The sequence below is a fragment of the Neomonachus schauinslandi genome, chromosome 16 (genome assembly GCF_002201575.2).
Source record: "Neomonachus schauinslandi chromosome 16, ASM220157v2, whole genome shotgun sequence".
NCBI lineage: Eukaryota > Metazoa > Chordata > Mammalia > Carnivora > Phocidae > Neomonachus > Neomonachus schauinslandi.
Window position 1 is genome coordinate 2,385,024 of NC_058418.1, and position 20,862 is coordinate 2,405,885.

The 20,862-nt window shown below is 53.0% G+C and overlaps 2 protein-coding genes across 5 annotated transcripts in view; one reads left to right on the forward strand and one right to left on the reverse strand.

Annotated features, from left to right (window-relative positions):
- The window catches only part of LOC110573734 (zinc finger protein 787), a 182,790-nt gene that overhangs the window by 111,384 nt on the left and 50,544 nt on the right, over positions 1 to 20,862 (forward strand). The gene's annotated exons all lie outside the window — the stretch shown is intronic.
- LOC123323213 (galanin like peptide) lies at positions 3,168 to 7,530 on the reverse strand. The gene is made up of 6 exons (XM_044911316.1): positions 7,489 to 7,530; positions 7,245 to 7,328; positions 6,016 to 6,064; positions 5,165 to 5,245; positions 4,466 to 4,543; positions 3,168 to 3,223 (listed from the first exon to the last, which is right to left on the reverse strand). The coding sequence occupies exons 1-6, from the start codon at positions 7,528 to 7,530 to the stop codon at positions 3,168 to 3,170; spliced, it is 390 nt and encodes a 129-aa protein (XP_044767251.1).

Genomic DNA, 20,862 nt, shown 5'->3' on the forward strand with positions numbered 1-20,862 from the left:
CCCCTCCCCAACCCCCCTGCAGGGGAGATGTGGGGGCAGCTCTAGGGCTCTGGTCCAGCTTCCCCCTCACTCTACATACAAAGACCAGTCCAGAGAATGGCCCTTGGTGGCCCTAGCCCTCCAGCCTGGGAGGGAGACAGCTGAGCTGTGCTGAGAGATTGGGCAGAGCAGGGTCAGCCCTTTCCTTCCCAAGCCCGGGAGAAGGAGTGAGGAGTAATGTCTAGGGATGGGACTCTGACCCCACAGCCACCCTGGGATAGTGACCTGCATCCTGGACAGTCGGGTACCAATGGCACTCTGAGAAGGAAGCTATCCTGGCTTATGACTGTCGGCAAGTGAAAATTCAGGATGCCCAGCCACGAACAGTTTTTGGCGTTAAGTATGTCCCATGCAACATTTGGGATATACAAGTACATTTGGACTGAAGATGAACAAGGGGAATTTTTGTAGTATGAGTATATTGCGATAAGAGCCCCATTAGGACCAGTCCTCTGGGGGGCTCCAAGCCCCCATCAGTATGGGTAAAATTCCAGCACCTGGACAAGACCCCAACCCTTCCTCCCTCACCTCTGTGCTCTCAGACTTATCATCTGCCCGGAGCCACGAGGGCTCATCTCAATATATCTTTTACCTATGTTTTTGTCCATTTCCCAAAGAAGGCTAGTTGCCCTCCCCCAAGCCACGCCTCAGCCCCCAGGCCCCAGACATAACCTGACTCTGGATATCCCCTATTGCAATACCCCCATTGCCTCCCAACTCCTGAAATGTCTTCTCCAAGGAGAATTCCCTCACCCTCAGCCTCCTCTGAGTGTCCTTCAGGCATTCACCCTCACTCCCTGGAGGGCTGGGCTCCTGCCTCTGGACATTACTGTTATCATAATTCTTGGATATCTCCACGCCCAGTGCCCTCGGCCCCATGACATTCTCTCGACCCTCTGCCACACACTCCACGAAGCCATACCCGTGAGTTAGTCACCCCCAGTAACCACAGTGCCTCCGCCATCTTTAACCACACTCCACGTCCTGTTCTCTCCCTCGTCTCTGAACATCATCGGGACCAGCAATCTATCGAATCCCCAGAGCTCTGCCCTTAGACCCCTTCTCTTCTCGAGTACCATCTAAGTACTGACAATGCTCCCAATTATATACCCATTCTGCACCCCTCCTCCGAGCTCCAGATTTGCACATCCAACTCCCATTCCCCCACCCCCAGCTGCATATCCAGTAGGCATCTCAAGCTTACCGTGTCCCAGATCGAGCTCCTGCTCTTCCTCCAAAACCTGTCCTGTGCATGCTTCCCATAACCTTCAAGGGCATCTCCATCCCTCCATTTGCTTAGACCAAAAAATAGGGATTCATCCTTGACTGCTTTCTCAATCCCACAGCAAGTCCGCTGGGGAGTCCTATCAGCCCTGCCTTGAAATACATCCAGAACGTGACTGCTTCTTACCACCTTCCAGGATTATAGCATCCCAAGTGGTCTCTGCCCTCCCAAAGCTGGTCAGAGGCTCCTTGCCCTGGTCCCTGTGTGCCCCTGATCTCAAAGCCTTGTCCCTACCCTGCATCTGTCGACTCATTTTTCTGGTTTCTCCCTTCGTGAGATCCTCCAAGGCAGGGCCTGGGTCTTTTTTTGTCCCTGGGGCTTGATGCTGCCTCTGTCCTCCCATTCTGCTATTTAAAGTTGCTAAGGGCTTAAAACGAGATTTCTGATATTAGATTGCATACGGCCGGAGACCCGGGAAGGCCAGAATCCTGCGCGAGCGATCCCTGCCACATGGTGTTGCTGAGAGAGAGGCAAATCCAAAGGACGATGGCAACTCAGATCGTGCGACTGAATATCCATCCACCTCCATCCGTCTCTTCCATTATTTTGTGTTCTTAAGTGGGCAGGTGCCCTCAGCTCGGGATGATGGTTCCCAGCCTCCCTGTGGCTAAGACTAGTCATGCATAGGTGTGTGAACAAACACCACACGTGCCTTTCAAAGACTTTTCTTTGGAAGAATCGGGTGTGTCCCCTCTGGCCTCCTACCTCACAGAAGTGGTAAGGCAACCCTCTCGGACCCTGAGATGAAGCTTCATGGCCAAAGATGGCAGAGCCATCCTGCCAGCCCCACACTGCCTCCTTCTGGACCGTTCTGTGGGTGCAGAGTAAATGTGCATCTTGTTTGTGCTACTGCGTGTTGGGGGGGCTCTTTGTTACAGCAGCTTGGCCTCGAGGAATGTCCCAGAGAATAAGGCCAGAGCCCTGACTGCCATGCAGACACTGGGTCAACTGTCCCAGATGAACCTAGCCTCCTACCCACAATCATCGAGGCACCAGACATGCGACCCCCCCCAGATCGGTCCAAAAGCAAAAGGCATTAACAGGGATTAAGGAGGCATCACGTAATGATAAAAAGATTCCTCCAGAGATCTACAAAACTTACAAACATATATGATGGCAAAACATAGCTTCAAAATATGTAGAAGTTTTAAAACGAACGAACTCATGAACAGAGAGTAGGTCAGGTATCCAGCTATGGAATTGTAATTAGGCTTGCTCATGAGATAATCCGAGATCCACTGCCTCCAACAGGATATATTACCCCACACCTGACCCTCTCAGCCTTGACTTTGCCACCGCCACGAATTCCCACGCTAACACAGAAATCATGCATGATTGGAAAGGAAATGTTTTATTCTCTCCACTCTGCTCCGGAGTACCTCTCCCCGTTTCCAGCTGGAGGACGCTGGGCCGGGGTGGGGGAAGGAGGGAAGGCATGCCTGCTACTTGGCAGAATCTTCTTGAGTCAAGACATCATAGACTCTCGGAGGCAAATGGGATATTCATATCATATCAGTCAATAGCTCGTGTTAGGGCTGGGATGATTCCAAAGAATACAATTACTTCACACGGACTGCAGAAATACTCCCTCATCACCCTGCATCTCCTAAATGGCTCCAGAATTAATTCTTGAGTTTGTTAACAACACTTTATACTTACTCCAAGGATAAATCAGTGAAACCTGAGGCAGCCTGGGGACTTTTAAGAAAATTATCCCAATGCTCTAAATTTTCTGCGTGACATTTAGGGACTTGACTTCAGGATCTCAGTCTCAGTGGAGGGAGCTAGACAGGGGTTCAGGAGGAGCTGGGGAGATGGATGCAGAGCAGAGGTCTGGAGACATCTAGGACCGCAGGGCATCTCCCTCCTTGGGGGCTTTCTCGCTGAGCTTGCCCAGATCTGTGGGAGAGAAAGAGGTGAATTTTGAATGGTTAAGCTCACCGCCACCACCCAAACCAGTCCAGGCTGGGAAGGAGACCAAGGAGGAAGACGGCTTTGGTTCATCCCATGTCCAATTGCCTTCCCTGTCCTCTTTCCCTCTTTCCTTCTTGCTCTACCTTCCTTTCTTTGCATCTACCCACATATTTCCCTTTTCCACCCCATGTAAGATGGCACATGGTGGGGGTGGGTGTTTTCAAGAGACAGAGGGTAGCCAAGGTTGGTGTGGGGCTTGATGAACTCAGGAGGTGTGTCACCTCCAACACCGGTAGATGTCCAATCAGTGCTTTCCAGATGGGTTAGTAGAGCTAGAATGAAAGCATGGTGTTCATTTCCAAACACAGGGTTAGGGTTGAAGGAGATGGAATTGGGGTAAAGATCCAGCTGGAGGAAGGTGGGCGAAGCTGACTTACTTAGGTCACAGTTGGGTGGGAAGCCTGCACTTGGATAGTTTAATTCATGCGTTTAACACATATTTTCCAGGCACCATTGTGCGTAGGCAGTGAGCAAGTCATGGAAGGTCCCTATACACATGGAGCTTAGACTTTATTGGGAGAAGACAGAAAACAAGCAGATAAGTACAGGATACAAAAAAGATGTACATGCTGACAAACATCACTACGAAAATTAGATGAGATGACAAGAATAGAGGAAAAGTAGGTTTATGTCAGATAAATGGTCAGGGGAGACTCTAAGGTGGAAGAGGTGGCTAAAATGATTTCTGGATGATGTGAAGGCTCTCGCCATGCAAAGCTCTGGAAACAGAACATTCTAGACTGAGGCATCAGCTGGTGCAAAGATCCTTGAGTAAAAGGGACCTGGTGTTCTAAGAAAACCAGAATTCAGAACGGGAGTAGAACTCGCTTGAGCATGAGTAGAGATGAGTACAAGGTCCAGAGTGAGTTTAAAGGCTGGAATAAAGACAGAGGTCAGACTTGGAAGTGAGGATTTGAGGTCAGTGTTGTAGCTAAGGCCTGGGGGGCTGATATTAGGGAGATCAAGGTTTGGGAGTGGGGTCATCACTGCAGTGCCAGGTTGGGAAACATCTGGGATTGGCTGGGAAATGCGTGTTGGGCCCGGAAGCGGGGTGTGAGGTGAAGGGGTAGAGCAGAAATGAGCCATCCTGGTCAGCGTGGGCGTTCAGCGTTGGCCCTCATCGCTCCTGTCCCCGGCTCCTGTTTCCTCCATGTTTCCCGCGCTTACCTGCAGTCTCTGCTTTGGCAAAGGTCTCCCTCAGGCTCCTCTTGGAGGCCCGCTGAGGGCGGGGATAGGGGAGCCCATCTGGGAACAAAGCCGAAAGTCATCCCGCCTCCGTGCCATTCGGTTCGGAGCTTTGTAGCTTGCAACGTGGCCATAGCTCCCTTATTTCCTTGGCATTCGTGGTACTTAGGGGTTCTCATCCTGGGTCATTTTGCCCTTCCCTCCCCCTCCCCAGAGATATCTGGTAATGTGTGGGGACATCTGTCCTTGTCACAACTCGGAGGTGTTATGGCCACCTAGTGGGTGGAGGCCAGGGATGCCGCTAAACATCCTGCACGTGGACGGCCCACAGCGAAGTCATGGGCACCAGTGCCCGGGGTGAGAAACTGGCCCCAGATACGCGCAATTGCCTGGTAGGTGACAACAATGGGGAGATTTGGTTCAGGTCACAGGCTGCATTCACGGCGTGCCTACCCCGGTGTCGGTGTCTGAACCCCCGCACACCCCCTGATTCTTTCCCTTGAGATGTGGATGGCAAGGAGGGGGCATCTCAGACACATTACGTGGCCGGGAACTGTCCTTCCCCAAGCTCCCCCGACCGGCAAGTGGCGGAGCGAGGGATGGAGCCCACGTCGGCCGGTTTCCAAGGCCAGCAGTGGGCAGGCGGAGGAGGGTGATCAGATGAACCCCACACGCACTCACCAACGGCCTTCCACAGGTCTAGGACCTCCAGGGCTGTCTTCTCCTTCCCTCCGTGGTCCGCGCTCCGGGGAAGGTGGGGCACTGGGGAGGGGGTGGGGGAGAACAGGGCCCGTGGTCTGTGACGTGGTAACAGTCACACAGGGAATCCAGCGATCCTGTAACGCTGTTCCCTGCACGGAGCACCACCACTAAGTCCGTGGGACAGCGAGTCTTTCGAGCATCCGCACGGCCAAGTGAGGCGGCTGTGGCTCTGAGGAGTCCAGTCAGTCGCCCAACGTTTCCCCACGGCTAAGGGGCAGCACTGGGAGCCGAACCCACCTACGTCTGGACCCAGACCTCAAGTCCTTGCTGCTCTGCCCCACGGTCCCGGGAGCCTGGGTCTTCTTGGACCACCGAGTGGTCCTTGCTTTGAGCATCACAGGGATGTACGGCTTTGTCCCTCCGCATCACCACATACGCAAGGAGTGCACAGTGAAGACGCACTCGGGGACACGGGGAGCCCGGGATGGAGGGGCATAAGGGGGGAGAGTAACCGCCGAGTGTCACCTGGCACCCCGAGGCAACAGGAATTGTTCTAACCGCCCGCGTGCAGCAGGGGCCTCATTGTACCCATCGTCAGGTTGGAGGGAACTAAGGCGTGCACACCAAGCAAGTGGCAGAGCTGGGATTTGAACTCAGCACTGTGGTTCCAGGACCCACGTGCCCGTCGCTCGTCTAGACTAACTGTCAACACGGGTCTGGAGAGAAAACCCGTGGGCTGCAGGGAACGTGAGCTGAGGGTCTTTACAGGCTCGCACACCCACCGCCGGTAGGCACTGGGTGGGGATGGCGCTCAGAGCGGGCTCACTCACCGGGACCCAGGAGATAGCCCACGCTGTTGAGGGTCCAGCCTCCTCGCCCCTGGACAGAGACCGAGAGATCTAGACTCAGACAGGCAGAAAGGCCAGCAGGCGTCCCCCAGGCCTGGGGCCACAGGGGCCAGCTGCCACCTTCCCAGGAGCCTGGCAGGGGGTTCACTTAATCCACATTTCACCAGTGAGGAAAGTGAAGGCTTCCTAAAACGTAGCAGCTCGGAATGAAGAGAGACTTTAAAAACCACATCTACAAGCCTCAGCATATCATCACAAATCTCTCTCTCTCTCTCTCTCACACACACACACACGGGTTCAAACCCAGGAGACATCACCGGATGGCTTCAGGCAAGCTGCGTGTTCCTTTGACAATTACAGCGACTAATACTCACTGTGGGTTTTCTACATGCCAGTGTCTGTTCTAAGCAGGACCGGCTACATAACTTAAGGGGGCGCAGGGCAAAATGAAAATATGGGGCCCCTTGCTCAAACACAATGAAAGGTGTCGAGACGGCAACAAGAGACCACGAAACCCCGTGTGGGTGCCTTCTGGGCGGGCGACCCTGGGGTTCAGTGCAGGCTACCCGCCCCCAGCCTGGCTCCGGCTCCGGTCCCGGCAAGCTCCGAGAGACTTAAATGGCCTGCAGAGGACCCTGGCAGCAAGGCAGGCAGCTGGACTCAAACCCAGGGTGGCGGAGTGCCAAGCCTGGGTCCTCTGGATCGGGTAATGCACCTGGCATGGAGGAACTCAGGTAACCCTCGTGGTGCTGTGATTTTACGAAGAACTCGGAGGGACAGAGAGATTAATTAGGCAACTTGCCAGGAGTCATGCAGCTAAAAAGTGACAGCACCAGCATTCCGAATTCACCCGGGTCTCCACAGTCCATGTACCCACTCAGGGGCTCCCCGAATGTGGCCCGGAGGCCAGCAGCATCAGCCAGGGGTTGGCAGAAACCCTAGGGGCAGGGCCCAGTCCTTGGTGACCTAACAACTTAGAATGACCGGGAGCTCTCTGAAGGCATCTTTTTGTACCTCTGGGCAATGCTAATCCTTAGGACATTTTTGCTTCCTGACCCCTGGGTCAGGTGTCCTAACCCACACCGGCTCCCACCCGCACCCGGGGCCAAGGCACCCCACAGTCCGTGGCTCCTGGCTCAGCCAGGAGAATCAGAAAGCTCTTCTAGGAGGGCAGTGACTGGGGACGTTGCAGGTGGGGAGGGAGGTCTCACCTGGTGGACAGGTACAGAGGCAGGAGTCTCCCCCAGGCTGAGCAAGACGGCAAGAAGCAGGACCAGACGGACAGAGGGAGCCATCTGAGGGCCAGAGGGGTGGACGCTTAGAGCTACAGGATGCTGCCAAGAGAGGGTGATGAGTGTATTTATATATTTTTAGTGTCATTAAGGTATAACTGCTATACAAAAAAATGGCATGCACTGAACATACACCTCTGGATGAATCTGGACACATGCATACACCCGATTCCACCACCATCATCAGGGTGGTATGCATATCCATCACCGTCAAACATTTGCTTGCGATTTTTTGCTTGTTTGATTTAGGTTTTTGTTTGTTTTGTTACCATGAGCTCTGTCCTCCTGACATATGTTTTCTTCCAGTTTTCTTGAGCTTTAATGGACATCCGACACCATGTAAGTTTGAGGCGTGTGGCATGACAACTTAACGTGTACAGTGGGAAAAGGGTCTCCTCGGTAAGTTTAGTTAACATCTGTCACCTCGTCTAGTCACAACAAAAATTTTCTCTTCACGTTGAGGACTTTTGGGATCTACTCTCTCTGGGCAGCTTGCAAAGATGCCACACGGCAGTGTCAACTACGGGGACCGTGCCGTCCGTCTGGTCCCCAGCACGTCCGCGTCTTACACCTGAGCACCTTACACCTGAGCGCTCGGGCCAACCCCGCCTCTGCCTAACCCCCCATCTGATCTCGTTCCCCGAGTGGTTGTTTCCAGATTCAACCCAGAAGTGAGATCATGCAGTGTTCGTCTCCCTCTGTCCGACTTCTAACAAACTGTAAATGCACAATACCGTATCACGCAACAGAGATGAACTTCTGTGTCTTCCTGCCTTAAATACATGACAGAAAAATAAAATGGACACTTCTGAGTTTACAGCCGATTTTGTGGCGTTCCATTCTGGAGCACGTTTATTTAAGTAAAGCGAGAGCGTTGCTTGAGGTACAGCCCGGAAGGTAAGCGATAGGACACCGGACAGGTAAAACATGGTCCCCCAAAACCCCAGGCGCACGAGTGACCAAGGTTCAAGAACCACAGAGGTGTTCACCCCTGGCGATCCTTCAGCCTGTGCCTGCCCCTGCCTTCCCCATCAGCATGTCCCGTTTCTCCGGGGCCCCCCCACACCCTTGCATGCCCTCCCCACCTCACCTCACCGGAGTCGGCAGCTCTCCCCAGCTCTCTAGGGGCCCAGCTCCTCGACTGCAGCTTTTATGCCTCCCGAGGAGCAGGGAGGCGGGAAGAGCAGGGGCGAGAGAGGGGGTCAGCAATTAGGGGGAAGACGGGAGAGAGCACCAAGGATGGAGGTGGGAGTGAGGCTTTGTGCACGGAAGGGCTTTCATGAACTGGCCTGTGAGGTCAGAGCAAGGACGCTCCCTGCAGGGAAATGTTTCTCTGCTTCACCTCAGTTTCCCCTTGCAGGTGCTCCGCTCTGAGATGTATAGGCTGCCCTCCCTCCCCCCTTTCTGTGCCTCTTCTTTGTGACTTGTGTCTCAGGCCCTGTGTTTATTCAAGTATCCCCCCAGCCTGGGTCTGCGTGTGTCCGGGCCGCGAACCCCATTTCTATCCACGCCCCCTTTCTGTCCCTGCGGCGGCGCTGGGTTCTCTTTAGTCTCTGCTCGCCTTCAGGGCTCTCTTGCTGTGTCCCTTGCTTCTGTCCTGCACGATGCACCTGTTTGGGTCTTTCCTTGTTTGTTGAGCGTCTCGCCCTCCCTGGGAAACAGGCTCAGCGAGGGGCGGCAACGCATCTTGCTCCTCATGGTGCCTGGAGCCCAGAGGCGCTCCACCAGGGTGGTTTTGTTCCTCGGGGGACATTTGGCCACGCATCGTGACTTGGGGGTGCGTCTGGCCTCCAGGGAGAGGAGGCCAGGGACGCTGCCCCACATCCTGCAACGCACAGGACGGCCCAGAGCAGAGAACGATCCAGCCCCAGAGGTCGGTGGCACCGAGGCTGAGAAACCCTGCCAGAGGGCCCAGAACAGTGCCTGGAACTCAGTCAGTATTTGTGGGATGAACAAAAGCTCTGTGTGTGATCTCCCACCCTGTTTCTGGTTTTTAATTTATCTGTGTCTTTGCTTCTCTCCCTCTTGGCCCCAGAGATAAGCAGTTTTCCAGAGGAAGGAACCCCGGAATCAAGGAGGGACTAGTCCACCTGCCCTTTGCTTTCTGAAAGTACTGGTCCTCGCCGGACACGGCGCCCCCCTCTCTGCCAGGCAGGGCCTGTGGCTCATCAGTGCCTTCTTTCCATCGCCTCCTCTCTCCCCCACCCCCACGGAAGGGAGCGGTCTCATCTCAATCATAAAACGAAGGCCCTGGACAGGGGTCGAGTGAGACCACAAAGATCCTGGTTTGCTCCCATCTTCATTTCCGGGCATCCGTCATTTCTCCTCTGAAGGAGAAGCGGGGACAAGTGGCAGGAAGGTGTAAATGGTTTGCTGGGAAAGAGCATGAAGGTGGAGGGGTGGTGCTCGCAGGGGACGGAGGGAAGGACAAAGCTGGAAGCCCAGAGGTGGTTACCTGGAGACTGGGGGAGAGTCAGAGGAAAGAGAATCACCAGCCCTCGCTTCCTCACTTAACCTGTTCTGGAAAAATAAATGAAGGGAGCCCAATCTCATGCGAAAAAAACAAAAAAACTAAGGTGTGCAAGAAATGCCACTTTCTTCGCATTTCTGTGACTGAGCCCGTTGTCTGCCTTGAGCCCACATCCCTCTTCATGGTTCGGAAACGTGGACACGAAGGCCCCTTCGCTAGGTGGACACTGCAAGTTTCCCGTCCGACGTTTATTTGGTCGTATTGGTGAGGAGTCTGCTGGGTTTTAGCTAAATAGCCACAGTTCTTGTATGTGTTTCAATGCTATGGGGGATGTTCGCCCATTCCTGGCCCGGAGGGGATGGCAGGAGACTGAGGTCGAAGCTTATCCTTCCTCTTTCCTTCCAAAGGGAGGTATCGAGAGCCTGAATGTATTGGGTCCCTGTCCACAGTCCAATGAGCCAATGACCCGAATATTCTGACCACTGAAAGCAGAAAAGATTTTTGCTGGGGCTTCTGGGAAAAAAAAAAAAAAAGGTCTTCCTTTTTTAACTTTTTACTTTGCAATAATTCTAGACTTACAGGAAAATTGTCCAAATAATTCCCCAATAATCAGATTCTCCAAATGTTTACATTTTTCTGCATTTGACGCCTTGATCCTACCTCCACCTCTCTCCTCTCCACAGACGCACATATAAATATTCTGAACTGTTTGAGAATAAGTTGTAAACTTTATGCCCCCTCACCCCTAAATTCTTCCACGCGTCTTCCTAAAAACAAGGACAGTCTCTAATGTGACCACAGTAGGATTATCAACGTTGTAAAAACGAACGTTGACACTGTCCTAATATCTAAGCTAAGACCTTCTTAAAATTTTACCAATTGTTCCAATAATGCCTTTTACAGCAAAACAAAAACAAAAACAAAGAAAAGAAACACCCCCACTCTATGCCTCTTCAGTGCCCTTTACAACTAGAAGATTGTCTCTACTTTATCTTTCATGACCTTGACGTTTTCCGTGACATTTTTGTGAGTCCCAGTGAGCTCTTCTGTGGCATGCCTCTTGTCGATTTGGGTTTGTCTGACACTTTCTCGTGATTAGATTTGGGTTATGCATGTTGGGCAGGAAAGCCGCAGAAGTGATCAGGGTGGTGACGTATAAATTACGTCCTTCTGGGTGCGTCCCGCCATGCGAGCTTGGCACATCAGCTCAGCCGGCTCCTGGGGGGGGTGAACTTTCATCGCCTGATTAAGGCGGAGTTGGCCAGATGTCTCCACTGCAAAGTTACTTTTTGTCCGTCTGTAATTGGTGTCTTGTGGGGAGATCCTTTGAGACAACATGGTGTAGTTTCTTCAGTCTTTTGAGAGCGTTTCTGAAAGCACATCTCTAGATAGATATGTATTCCTCTGTAGGTATTCCTTAGAAAGAAGCCCAAAGCCCCAGCAGATGTTCTGTCGCCACCGTGAGGGGGAGCGAAATGCAGGGCTGACCCTGAAGCACAGAAAGCAGGATGGGAAGACAGAGAAACTGCACTGGGGTAGCTCTGAGCCACTGAGTCACACCGATCTGAAAGTCACCCCGTTCCTGCACTTCCAACTTCGGCACGGCGGATTTGCAGAACTGTGCCTAGCACAACTGGGTGTGTTCCCCGACCACGAGGGTGTGGCACCAGATACACTGGAGAGTTCACAAACACGTGGAAACTGAACAACAGCCAACAGGGCTGAGAAGAAATTGAAACGGAAATCAGAAAACGTCTTGAGTTCGGCTAGGTGAGTCGGATTTCTAGAACTTGCTCTGAACACTTCCTGAGAGACTACACCTCCCACCTCCGCCCTTCTGTCCCCAGTTGTCACCAGGTGGGCATGGAAGGCCAAGGTGCCGAAGGCGGCTCGTCCTCCATGCTCTCATCTGCAGCGGGGCAGAACACGTGCTTTGGTGATTATGAGCTGCAGGAACTTGAAAAAGAGCAAATCCAGGGAGAGGCTTTCCCCCACCCCCACTCTCCACACTCATTCTGCTTCTGCGGGGAACACACATTAGCATCCAAAGGAGCAGTTTGCCCATCCCAGTTGTTTTCCATCAAGTACTTGAAGAAATGAGGGAGGACGATTCAGCCTGCCCCCAACTGATGACATGTTTAAGCGTCCAAAGGATGAAGGTTGTAAACTGAGAGACAGAGTTGAGAAAAAACAGAGAATTAGAGATGATAGATAGATGATTGATAGATAGATAATAGAAATATGATAGAGATAATAGATAATAGAGATAATTAGTAGATGATAGAGATAATAGATAGGTGATAGAAATAACGATAGATAAATATAATAGACAGATGATAGAGATAATTGATAGGTAGATAGATATAATAGAAGAATGGATGGATAGATGATAGATGATAGAGGTAATTGATAGATAGAAGGATGGATGGATAGATGATAGATTGATAGATGATAGAGATAATTGATAGACAGATATGATAGACAGATAGAAATGAAAGATAATTGAAAATTACCTAGCTAAGTAACAATATAGGGCCTTAATCGTAACTTCCTCACAGAATTTTGTGAAGATTAAGTGGCTTCATATTTAAAGTATTTAGAACAGTGCCTGCTAATTAGGGAGTACTCAAAAATGGGAGATATGGCTAGGTAGCTACATAGTTAGATATCTACGTGGATGGGTGGACGGACAGATAAAACAACAGACAGGAAGAAAAAGACACAGAGGGTCAGAGAGGACATTTGCATCTAAGATTAGATTAACGCTGCTCCTCAGAGTTCAGGGAATGGGACAAACGTTTGCAGAGCAATGTTAACTGGATGACAGAAATGAAAGCTTCTGTATCAGACCTTCACTCTATGCCAGGCATCTGTATCTGGATCTCACTTAATCTGAGAAACAGCCCTATAAAATGGGTACTATACAATCTCATTTTAGAGGGGGAAATGTAGGTTCTGAGAGCTGAAGTAACATGCCCAGGATCACACATCTCCCAGGGCACAGAGGCAAGCTTCGACCAGACTGGCTGGCTCTTTGGCGGGCACCCCTAACCACTGCGTTAGGCATGCATTCAATCATATGAAGCAGGCAATGAGCATCGCAGTACATAAATATTCCTACACGTCTAATTAATTCTTCTTTTCTAAATTTATTTTTGAGAGAGAGCACGAGCAGGGGGGAGGGGCAGAGGGAGAGAGAGAATCTCAAGTAGACTCCCTGCCAAGTGCGGAGCCTGATGCGGGGCTCAATCCCACGACCCTGAGATCATGACCTGAGCCAAAATCAAGAGTCGGATGCTTAACTACCTGAACCACCCAGGCGCCCCATGTCTGATTAATTCTTTAGTCTCAAATCCTAGAAGAAAGGTAACTCAGTCAAAAGTTATACACATTTTGAGGTTCTTGAGGTCTATTTCCCAGCTGTCTTTCAGCCAGAGAGCACAAGTCTGTGGTTCCTGCAGCACCACGGGGAGTACCCATCTCATCCAAGAGTTGCAGTTGTCGGGGGAGGTTATGGAGAGCGTTGGGCAGCACTAAGCACCGATGTTGCAGGAGAAAGACTTACCTGAATTACTGACCCAGGATTCACTGAATGCTCAGATTTTCAAGGGGGTTGGGTTGGTGAAGCTGGAATCGTGATATCAGAAGGATCAAGATGCTGAAATGACAGGATAGGAATCTGGGGTCAGAAAGGGGAATTTCAGAGTGGACTGCCTTAAGAATGTTTCTGTGCAAAGCCAAGGAGAGCCAGAACAGAGTGGGGCCAGTGGCCGTCACGGTGTCGAGGGCACAGACTCGGGTGGTGTGGCTGACTCATGGGCCAGCGTCACTGGAGATGACCGACAAAAGCAGGCGTGGGGAAAGGTGGAAAAGCACGTCTTTGCCTTCAAAAGGTGAGTAGATATCAAGTTGCAGAAAATTTTAGGAGTGCAGATGTGTCAGCCTCCCTTGATTCTGAATCGGAGGGCGTGTGGAAAATGGTGCAGGGGTGGTTTCACAGGAGAGGATGGGCTCCTTTGTGTTAGTGGGGTGGGCTGTGTCTCTCTAGCTTCTGCTCTCCTTGTAGGGGCATGGATAATATTAGTGGAACTGAAAAGCGGGTAGCATACTGACAGCAACGGACAGAGAGAGAGCTGCTTTGGGCTCTGCCTGGAATGCTCCCGCCAGATACTACATGGATGGCTCCCTTCCTTCAGAGTCTGCAACACAGTAGACTGAAAAATAGGGTGAATAAAATAAAATGAGCTAAAAGATGATAAAGAAGATGGGGCAAGACCTTGACATGGCCATGGCAGGCTGTGTCTTTCTTGTTTTTTGTTTTTTTTTTTTTTTTTTTAAAGATTTTATTTATTTATTTGAGAGGGAGAGAATGAGAGACAGAGAGCATGAGAGGGAGGAGGGTCAGAGGGAGAAGCAGACTCCCTGCCGAGCAGGGAGCCTGATGCGGGACTCGATCCAGGGACTCGATCCAGGGACTCGATCCAGGGACTCGATCCAGGGACTCGATCCAGGGACTCCAGGATCACGACCCGAGCCGAAGGCAGTCGCCCAACCAACTGAGCCACCCAGGCGCCCTGTGTCTTTCTTGTTAATAACTCTGGTTACCATGATGGTTTGAGGTGTATCACGGAGAAAGGGACTTCTTTCTAAATATACATTCAAATTTTACCCCTTTTGAGCTAGGCAGGCTCTACAAACCCATGCTCACCCCCTCTGTAGTCCAGCAATTTGGCATTCATAAAACCCTCCTAAGGTCTAAAAATTTAGACCCATGTTTATCTTTTCAATCTTACCAAGAAATCCCTTCACATCGCACAACAAAGCAGTGAACTGGAAGTCCTTGTACAGTTCAGAAACAGTCTTGCATGAAAGCTTTTCTTCTCCTTCCCATCTGAGAAAGGAGGTAAAAATGGGTTTGGGGGAGTCGGGTCCTAAGCATCCTTCCTTCCTGGAGCTCAGCTTTGAGCAATCGCCTCTGTCCATTGTGCTGAATATTCAAAGTGTCCCTCAACCAGTTCTTCATTATCTTGGACTGAAATTAAGGGATTACAATTAATTCTCTAAAGGACACAGTAATGCTATCGCTTGGGGTTGGGGACTTTTTTCTTTTTAAGATTTTATTTCTATTTATTTGAGAGAGAGAGAGTACACGTGAGCGGGGGGAGGGTCAAAGGAAGAGGGGAAGCAGACCCCCCACTGAGCATGGAGCCCAACTCAGGGCTCAATCTCACAACCCTAAAATCATGACCTGAGCCGAAACCAAGAGTTGGACACCCAGCCGACTGAGCCACCCAGGTGCCTAAGACCCCATTCCCTTTCCTGCCCATAACCCAAAGATCAGTGCTGGTCCAACACCTCTGTGTTCCCCACTCCTGTGTCCACAACTTCATCCCACCCCAACACCCCCGGAAGGAAGGACTCAGTCACCCTGACTCTCTCCAACATCCTCACATTTCACTGCCCCGCCATGTAGTTTTGGGACAGTCACACTCCATCACTTCACTGGTGAGCTGAGGAATCAGGTCAGATGTTGCAAAGGGGTAGCCCCAACCAGACCCTTGAGCATGCTTTGGGTGCGTCAGCTTGTCTGCTTTGTGTTTTTTTTTTTTTTTTCATCTGTTTTGGTTCCTCTGCAGTGTTTTGGAAGAATTGCAGGCTGAGTCACCGGTGTGTAGAGTTCAGGAATTCCACATAAAGATCTGGATCTCTGGCTTCTGTCAATGTGTCGGAGGTCTGTAAACACTGGGTCCAAGTCTCCAGTGGGCAGCCACCAGCCGGGGCTGAGGAGCAGCTTTTGATAGAGTGTGTTCTTGCCAGCTCACCACAGACCTCACCAATCCCTATCGGGTACCTCTAGCTCCTTCACCTGTTTCTGCAACCTCTTCGGACCCCTTGTCATTGTCATTTGGAACCCCCTGCCCTAGAAGCCCTCTGATGCTCAAGATTAAAAGATGAATCTGAGACTTTCCCTTGGCTCTGTGATGGGAAGGGGGCATATGCAGTGGCTTTTCACTAGCTCCCCGCCCTGGAATTCAGCACTTCTGATGCCTTAGGGTCCTGGCATCTCTCATTCCTGGGGCTGCTCGGTGTTTCTTCCAAGTAAGAAAGGGACATGGAAAGAGAGCTTCAGGACCAGATGTGCCCGAGTTTGAATCCCAGCTTTGCCACTTCCTAAGTAGCCAACTGTCAATTTCCTCATCTTTAGAAATTATTTTTTAAAAAAATAATAAAAATAGGGGCACCTGGGTGGCTCAGTTGGTTGAGCGTCTGCCTTGGGCTCAGGTCATGATCCCAGGGTCCTGGGACTGAGCCCCACTTCAGGCTCCCTGATTAGCGGGGAGTCTGCTTCTCCCTCTCCCTCGGCTACTCTCTCTGTCAAGTAAATAAATAAAATCTTTAATAATAATAATATCTTCACGGAGTTGTTATGAGAACAATTACGTATTGAGACTCTGCGTCGTAAGGAAGCAGGCTAGGAAGGGACCCACTGTGGAAAGGTGCCTTCATCAAATATCATAATCATATTTATAGTAATCACAGGCACTAACTAGACTCCACATGATGTGCTAAGGACATTGTGCGCCTGACCTCACTGAATCCTCCTGATAACCCTATGCAGTAGATATTACCCTCACTGAACCAATGACAAACACAGAGGCTCAGAGAGGTTAAGTAACTTTCCCAAGATTGCACAGCTAGTAAATAACCAGATCCAAACCCAGGCATTTGGACTCTGGAGCCTATTTGCTTAACCATCACGAAGCCATGTCCCAAAGTACTACTAATCCCCGTTTGCATGACTGAAGAAGAGGGGACATGGTTGGATCCAAGGTCACAAGTAAGGACGTGGAAGACACTTTGTACTTTTCCCAGAAGGGATTCATCCTCACCTGCATCTTATCGACTCTGAGCAACGCCTCTGAGTCTCCTGCTTTCATCCTCTCCCCCCTCTTCCACCTGTTTTCCACACGACAGCGAAAATACTGCATTTAAAATACAAACAGGATAAAGCAGTGCCTGCCCCAAGCCTTCCAGGGGCTTCCCAGCATGCTGAAAATATAATTCAGCTCTCACATCTGCCCAGACCTTCACCTTCATGACTCATCTTCCCCTCCCTCCTCGCTCCAGCCTCACTGGCCTCCTCCTAGCACCAGGCCTTCTCTGCCCCAGGGCCTTGGATCTGGTTGTTCCCTCTACTGTCCTGTCTTCCCCAGGCCTCACCCAAGCCCCTCCTCCGACCTTCCTGACTCTCCAGTCTCCACTGTCTGCCCCCCAAACATGCCCTGGACTGTTCGTATCCACTGAGCTGGACACGGACTCGTTCACTGCTGTTTCCAAGGGCCACTTGATACCAGACCTGGCCACAGCAGGTGCTCATGAGATTTCTGAACAAATGGAGTTTTTACCAGAGGGATTGCACTGGGGGCCCCACCTCTTCCCACATCCAAACCGTTTACAATGAGACTCTACGACTTCCTCATCAGGACGTGGGGGCTTTCTCCTCACCCTTGGATACGGGCTGGCCTTGCAGCTTGCTTTGGCTAAGAAGACCTGGCGGAAGTAAGAGGTGCTGTCTTCAAGCCTACGCCCCACAAGGTCTTGCTCATTTCTGCTCTGCTTGCTCACTCTCGAAACCCTGCCACTGTGGTGACAAAAGGCCCAGACTCGTCTGAGAATGGGCACCTTGTCTTAGGTTGATTTTGCTTGCCGATAGCTAACCCCCATCTCTTTCCTCATCTCTTCCTCACACCCTCGTGCTGTCACCGGGAGCCGGGAAGGAAGCTTTTAGCAAGGGGTGATGAAGATGAAGGAAGTAGCCTCAGGGTGTATTTTGGAAGTGAAATCAGAATGGATTCAGGGAACCAGTGAGCAGGCACCTGCCGTAGAGATGACGATAAGGAGGGACCAGGGCACTCCTGTGGTTCACCTCCTCACAAACAGGTAAGGGGCAGAGTTGGGGTTCACACCTGATGTGCTGACTCCCTTTAACTGGGGACAAGGGAGGGGTGAGGAGGCAGCAGCCGAGGGGAGCCCCAGGAGAAACCAACTCACCCCCACTGGGTCCCCACAGAGCTGCTATGTCAGGACCCCAAGGTGATGAAGCAGGAGGGAAACCCCCCACATGGCTGACTGGAGCCTCTGGCCTCCTGCAAGTTCCCACAGGGACCACGACAGGCAACAGTGTTGCTCCTTGTCGCTTAAGGAGGAAGCAGGGAAGTCCAGAACCACAGTCCAGGCTTCCTGGTCTGTGGTGCTGGTGGATGGACATAGGACTGCAGAGAAGGTGGCTTGTCACGGGGGCTCTGAGGTGACCCAGCCTCATCACAGTGGCAATGGGCAGGGTCACACTGCTGGTTTTACCTGCTTGCTTCTCTTCACCTGCGGAGTCTGCGACCGGCATACCTTCCTTCCTTGGCTCCCCATCACTGCTGGTCTGTGCAAAGCCCTATTTTGTTTGGCTCATTCATGGTCGACCAGCAGAATGCCAGACCTCGCTGGGAAGAGGAATGCAAGAACCGGGACCGTCTGGTTGGTGGGAGAGTGCGGGAGATCAAGGCTGCTGCGTCCACACTGGTTAATGACCCGCAGGACAGTGAACCCTAACACCTGGGGCTATCTTGTCTATCGGAGTGAACAAAAATAGTCACACGAACCAGCTTTGTGCAAGTTAACCTCGAACTTGGCAGGAGTGCTAAATGGCGGCCTCCAAACAATTGTTAGTCACGGTTTCATTTACAAGATGACCCTCAGGAAGGACTTTAATGCTCTGCATGATTTCATAAGGAGGCACCGTTGAATGTTCTTATTTCTGAGTTTTGGGCTTTTCCCGAGCAATGTGGGCACACCCCCTCTTCCCCACTCTCCCGGGGATGGACTTTGGGTCGCTCCCACTCGCTGCCACCCGAGCAACATCAGGGAGATGGACACCTGTGGCCGTGGTGAGTCTGGGGGCAGGGCGGAGGGCCGCTGGGGGGTCCTGTCCGCAGCACTCTGCACCCCCACCAGCTGGCACCGAGCCTCCTGTTGCCCTTGCGGAGGGTCCTTCTGTCTCAGCCTTCCCGTATCTTCTTCCTGTCGGGGGGCTGCCCCCCAAGTCTTGGTGGGACACACGTGGAAGCTGGCCAGAAGCGTGCGCGCCGTGGCGGGCACCGAAGCCCCAAGCACCTGACCGCCAACCCTAACCACGAGCTGGGCTCAGGGGTACTTGGCGTCGTGAGTGCGGGACACCGTCATCATCAGTCCACACTGACGGAGGCGGTGTGTGTCGAGGGCTCCCCAGAGGAAACCAGGGTCCGGGAGAGCTTGTCAGAAGGGGCGGAGCCTCACCAGCCAAAGCCGCGTTTGCGGGGGTGGCGGAGGCGCCACGACCGCTGCGTGATGAGCGCGCGCCGGGCCAGCGGGGTCGCAGCCACTTACCCTTCCGGTGCCTCCGTCTCCCCATCTGTGTGATGGGGACAGCCTCGCTGGACTGTTCTGATAAACGAGACGGCGGATTTCGGCGCTGACAGAGGGCCTGACCCACAGCCAGCAGCAGTTCGTCCCGTTATCACCGGCCCACCCCGCCTCCAGAGGTCCTGCAGCAGCAGACGCGGCTTCTCCAAGCGGTTCCCCCTGCTGGACAGGGGGCACGGTGGCACGGCTGTGACGCGGGCGGTGTGGGGGCTCGGGCCGGCAAGCAGGGAGTCTGCATTCACTGCTCCACTGGACCTCCGACCTGCCCTTGCCACCTGTCTCACACGGTGGGTGCTGACACCTGGGGGCTGGTCCAGGGCACCGCGGCAGACTCGCGGCATTCCTTGAGACTACTGGCACCCAAGCCTCCCTCAGCTGTCTGGGAACTGCTCTGCCCCACAGGTGTTGGAAGGGGGAGCCAGCCTCTAGCTACAGATACCTGACAGTCCAGCTAGTCACCCTCCCAGACTCCCTGCGGCCGGGGCCTAGACCCGTCAGGCGCAACGGCATCTTCAAGAGAAAACACCAGGGTTTGAACCCCAGGACTGTGCTGAACCGAGGACAAGGCGGGGGGCGGGGGAGCTGATGAGGCAGGCCAGGGTCTGCACTCCACCGTGAGCCACCCCCAGTCCCTCCCCCTCTGACGGGGTCCCAGACCCATGGCTCCCAAGCTCATACCCCATCCTCTCCAAGAGATCGGATTCTTCTCTTGGCAAAATGGGTTCCCCAAGACTTACTGATACTGGTATTTGGGGGCCTCCTCCAAGGAAGGCTCTAGCAATGGGCGTGGGGACCACTGCTGTTTACAGATGTAGACACCGAGACTCGAGACTCGTGCGCCAGGAAGCCACAGGCTGAGATTAGAACCCTGGTCGGTCTGGCACTAAGCCAGTGCCTCCCTCGAGCCTCGTTCTGGCCTCTAAAGACAGCAGTGGAGACACCTGCCCCTGGACCCCCAGGTGGGCTGGATGAAACCCATCTCCCACCACCTCCTCTCCAGGCTCAAGGGCCAGGAACTGGTGCCCAGGGCCCCCCATGCCATGGGGAGTCGGTGGGGGGCCGCTACACAGAACCTGGGACTCCGGTCGGCACCTCTCATCAACAACTTTATTACTCTCCAGATGCTGGTGAACTGTAGTCTCCACAGTGCTTCCCAGGAGCAGGCATCTCTGTCCATCACGTGCCTTCCCCGCCGCAGAGAGGGGCGAGACCAAGGAGCCCACTAGCAGGGCCCGGTCCATCCTGTCACGACCATCACCCCTCCGCTCCCTCTCCCCCGCTGGGGAGGGGTCTCCTAGGGACAAGCTCCTGTCTCCTTCCTTCAGCCTCCTCTGGATCCAGGGCCCGCCTGGCGCCCCTGCCCTGCGCTCCGCTCCTGGGCACCAGGCCCGCCTCGCTGCGCCCGGGGCCTGCGGCAGGTGGACAGGGAAGGGGGGCGCGGCTCGTGGACGCACCTGCTCCGAGTGGGAAGGCCCGGGAGCCGTGAGAACCGAATAGGGAAGTGTGGCCCGGACGGAAAGGGCAGAGGAAACAGCAGGGTTCCGACTCAGGAGCCGGCGCTGGAGGAGGAGGGCCGCGGGCCGGGGGGGCCGGGCGGCGCGGGCGCGGCAGCGG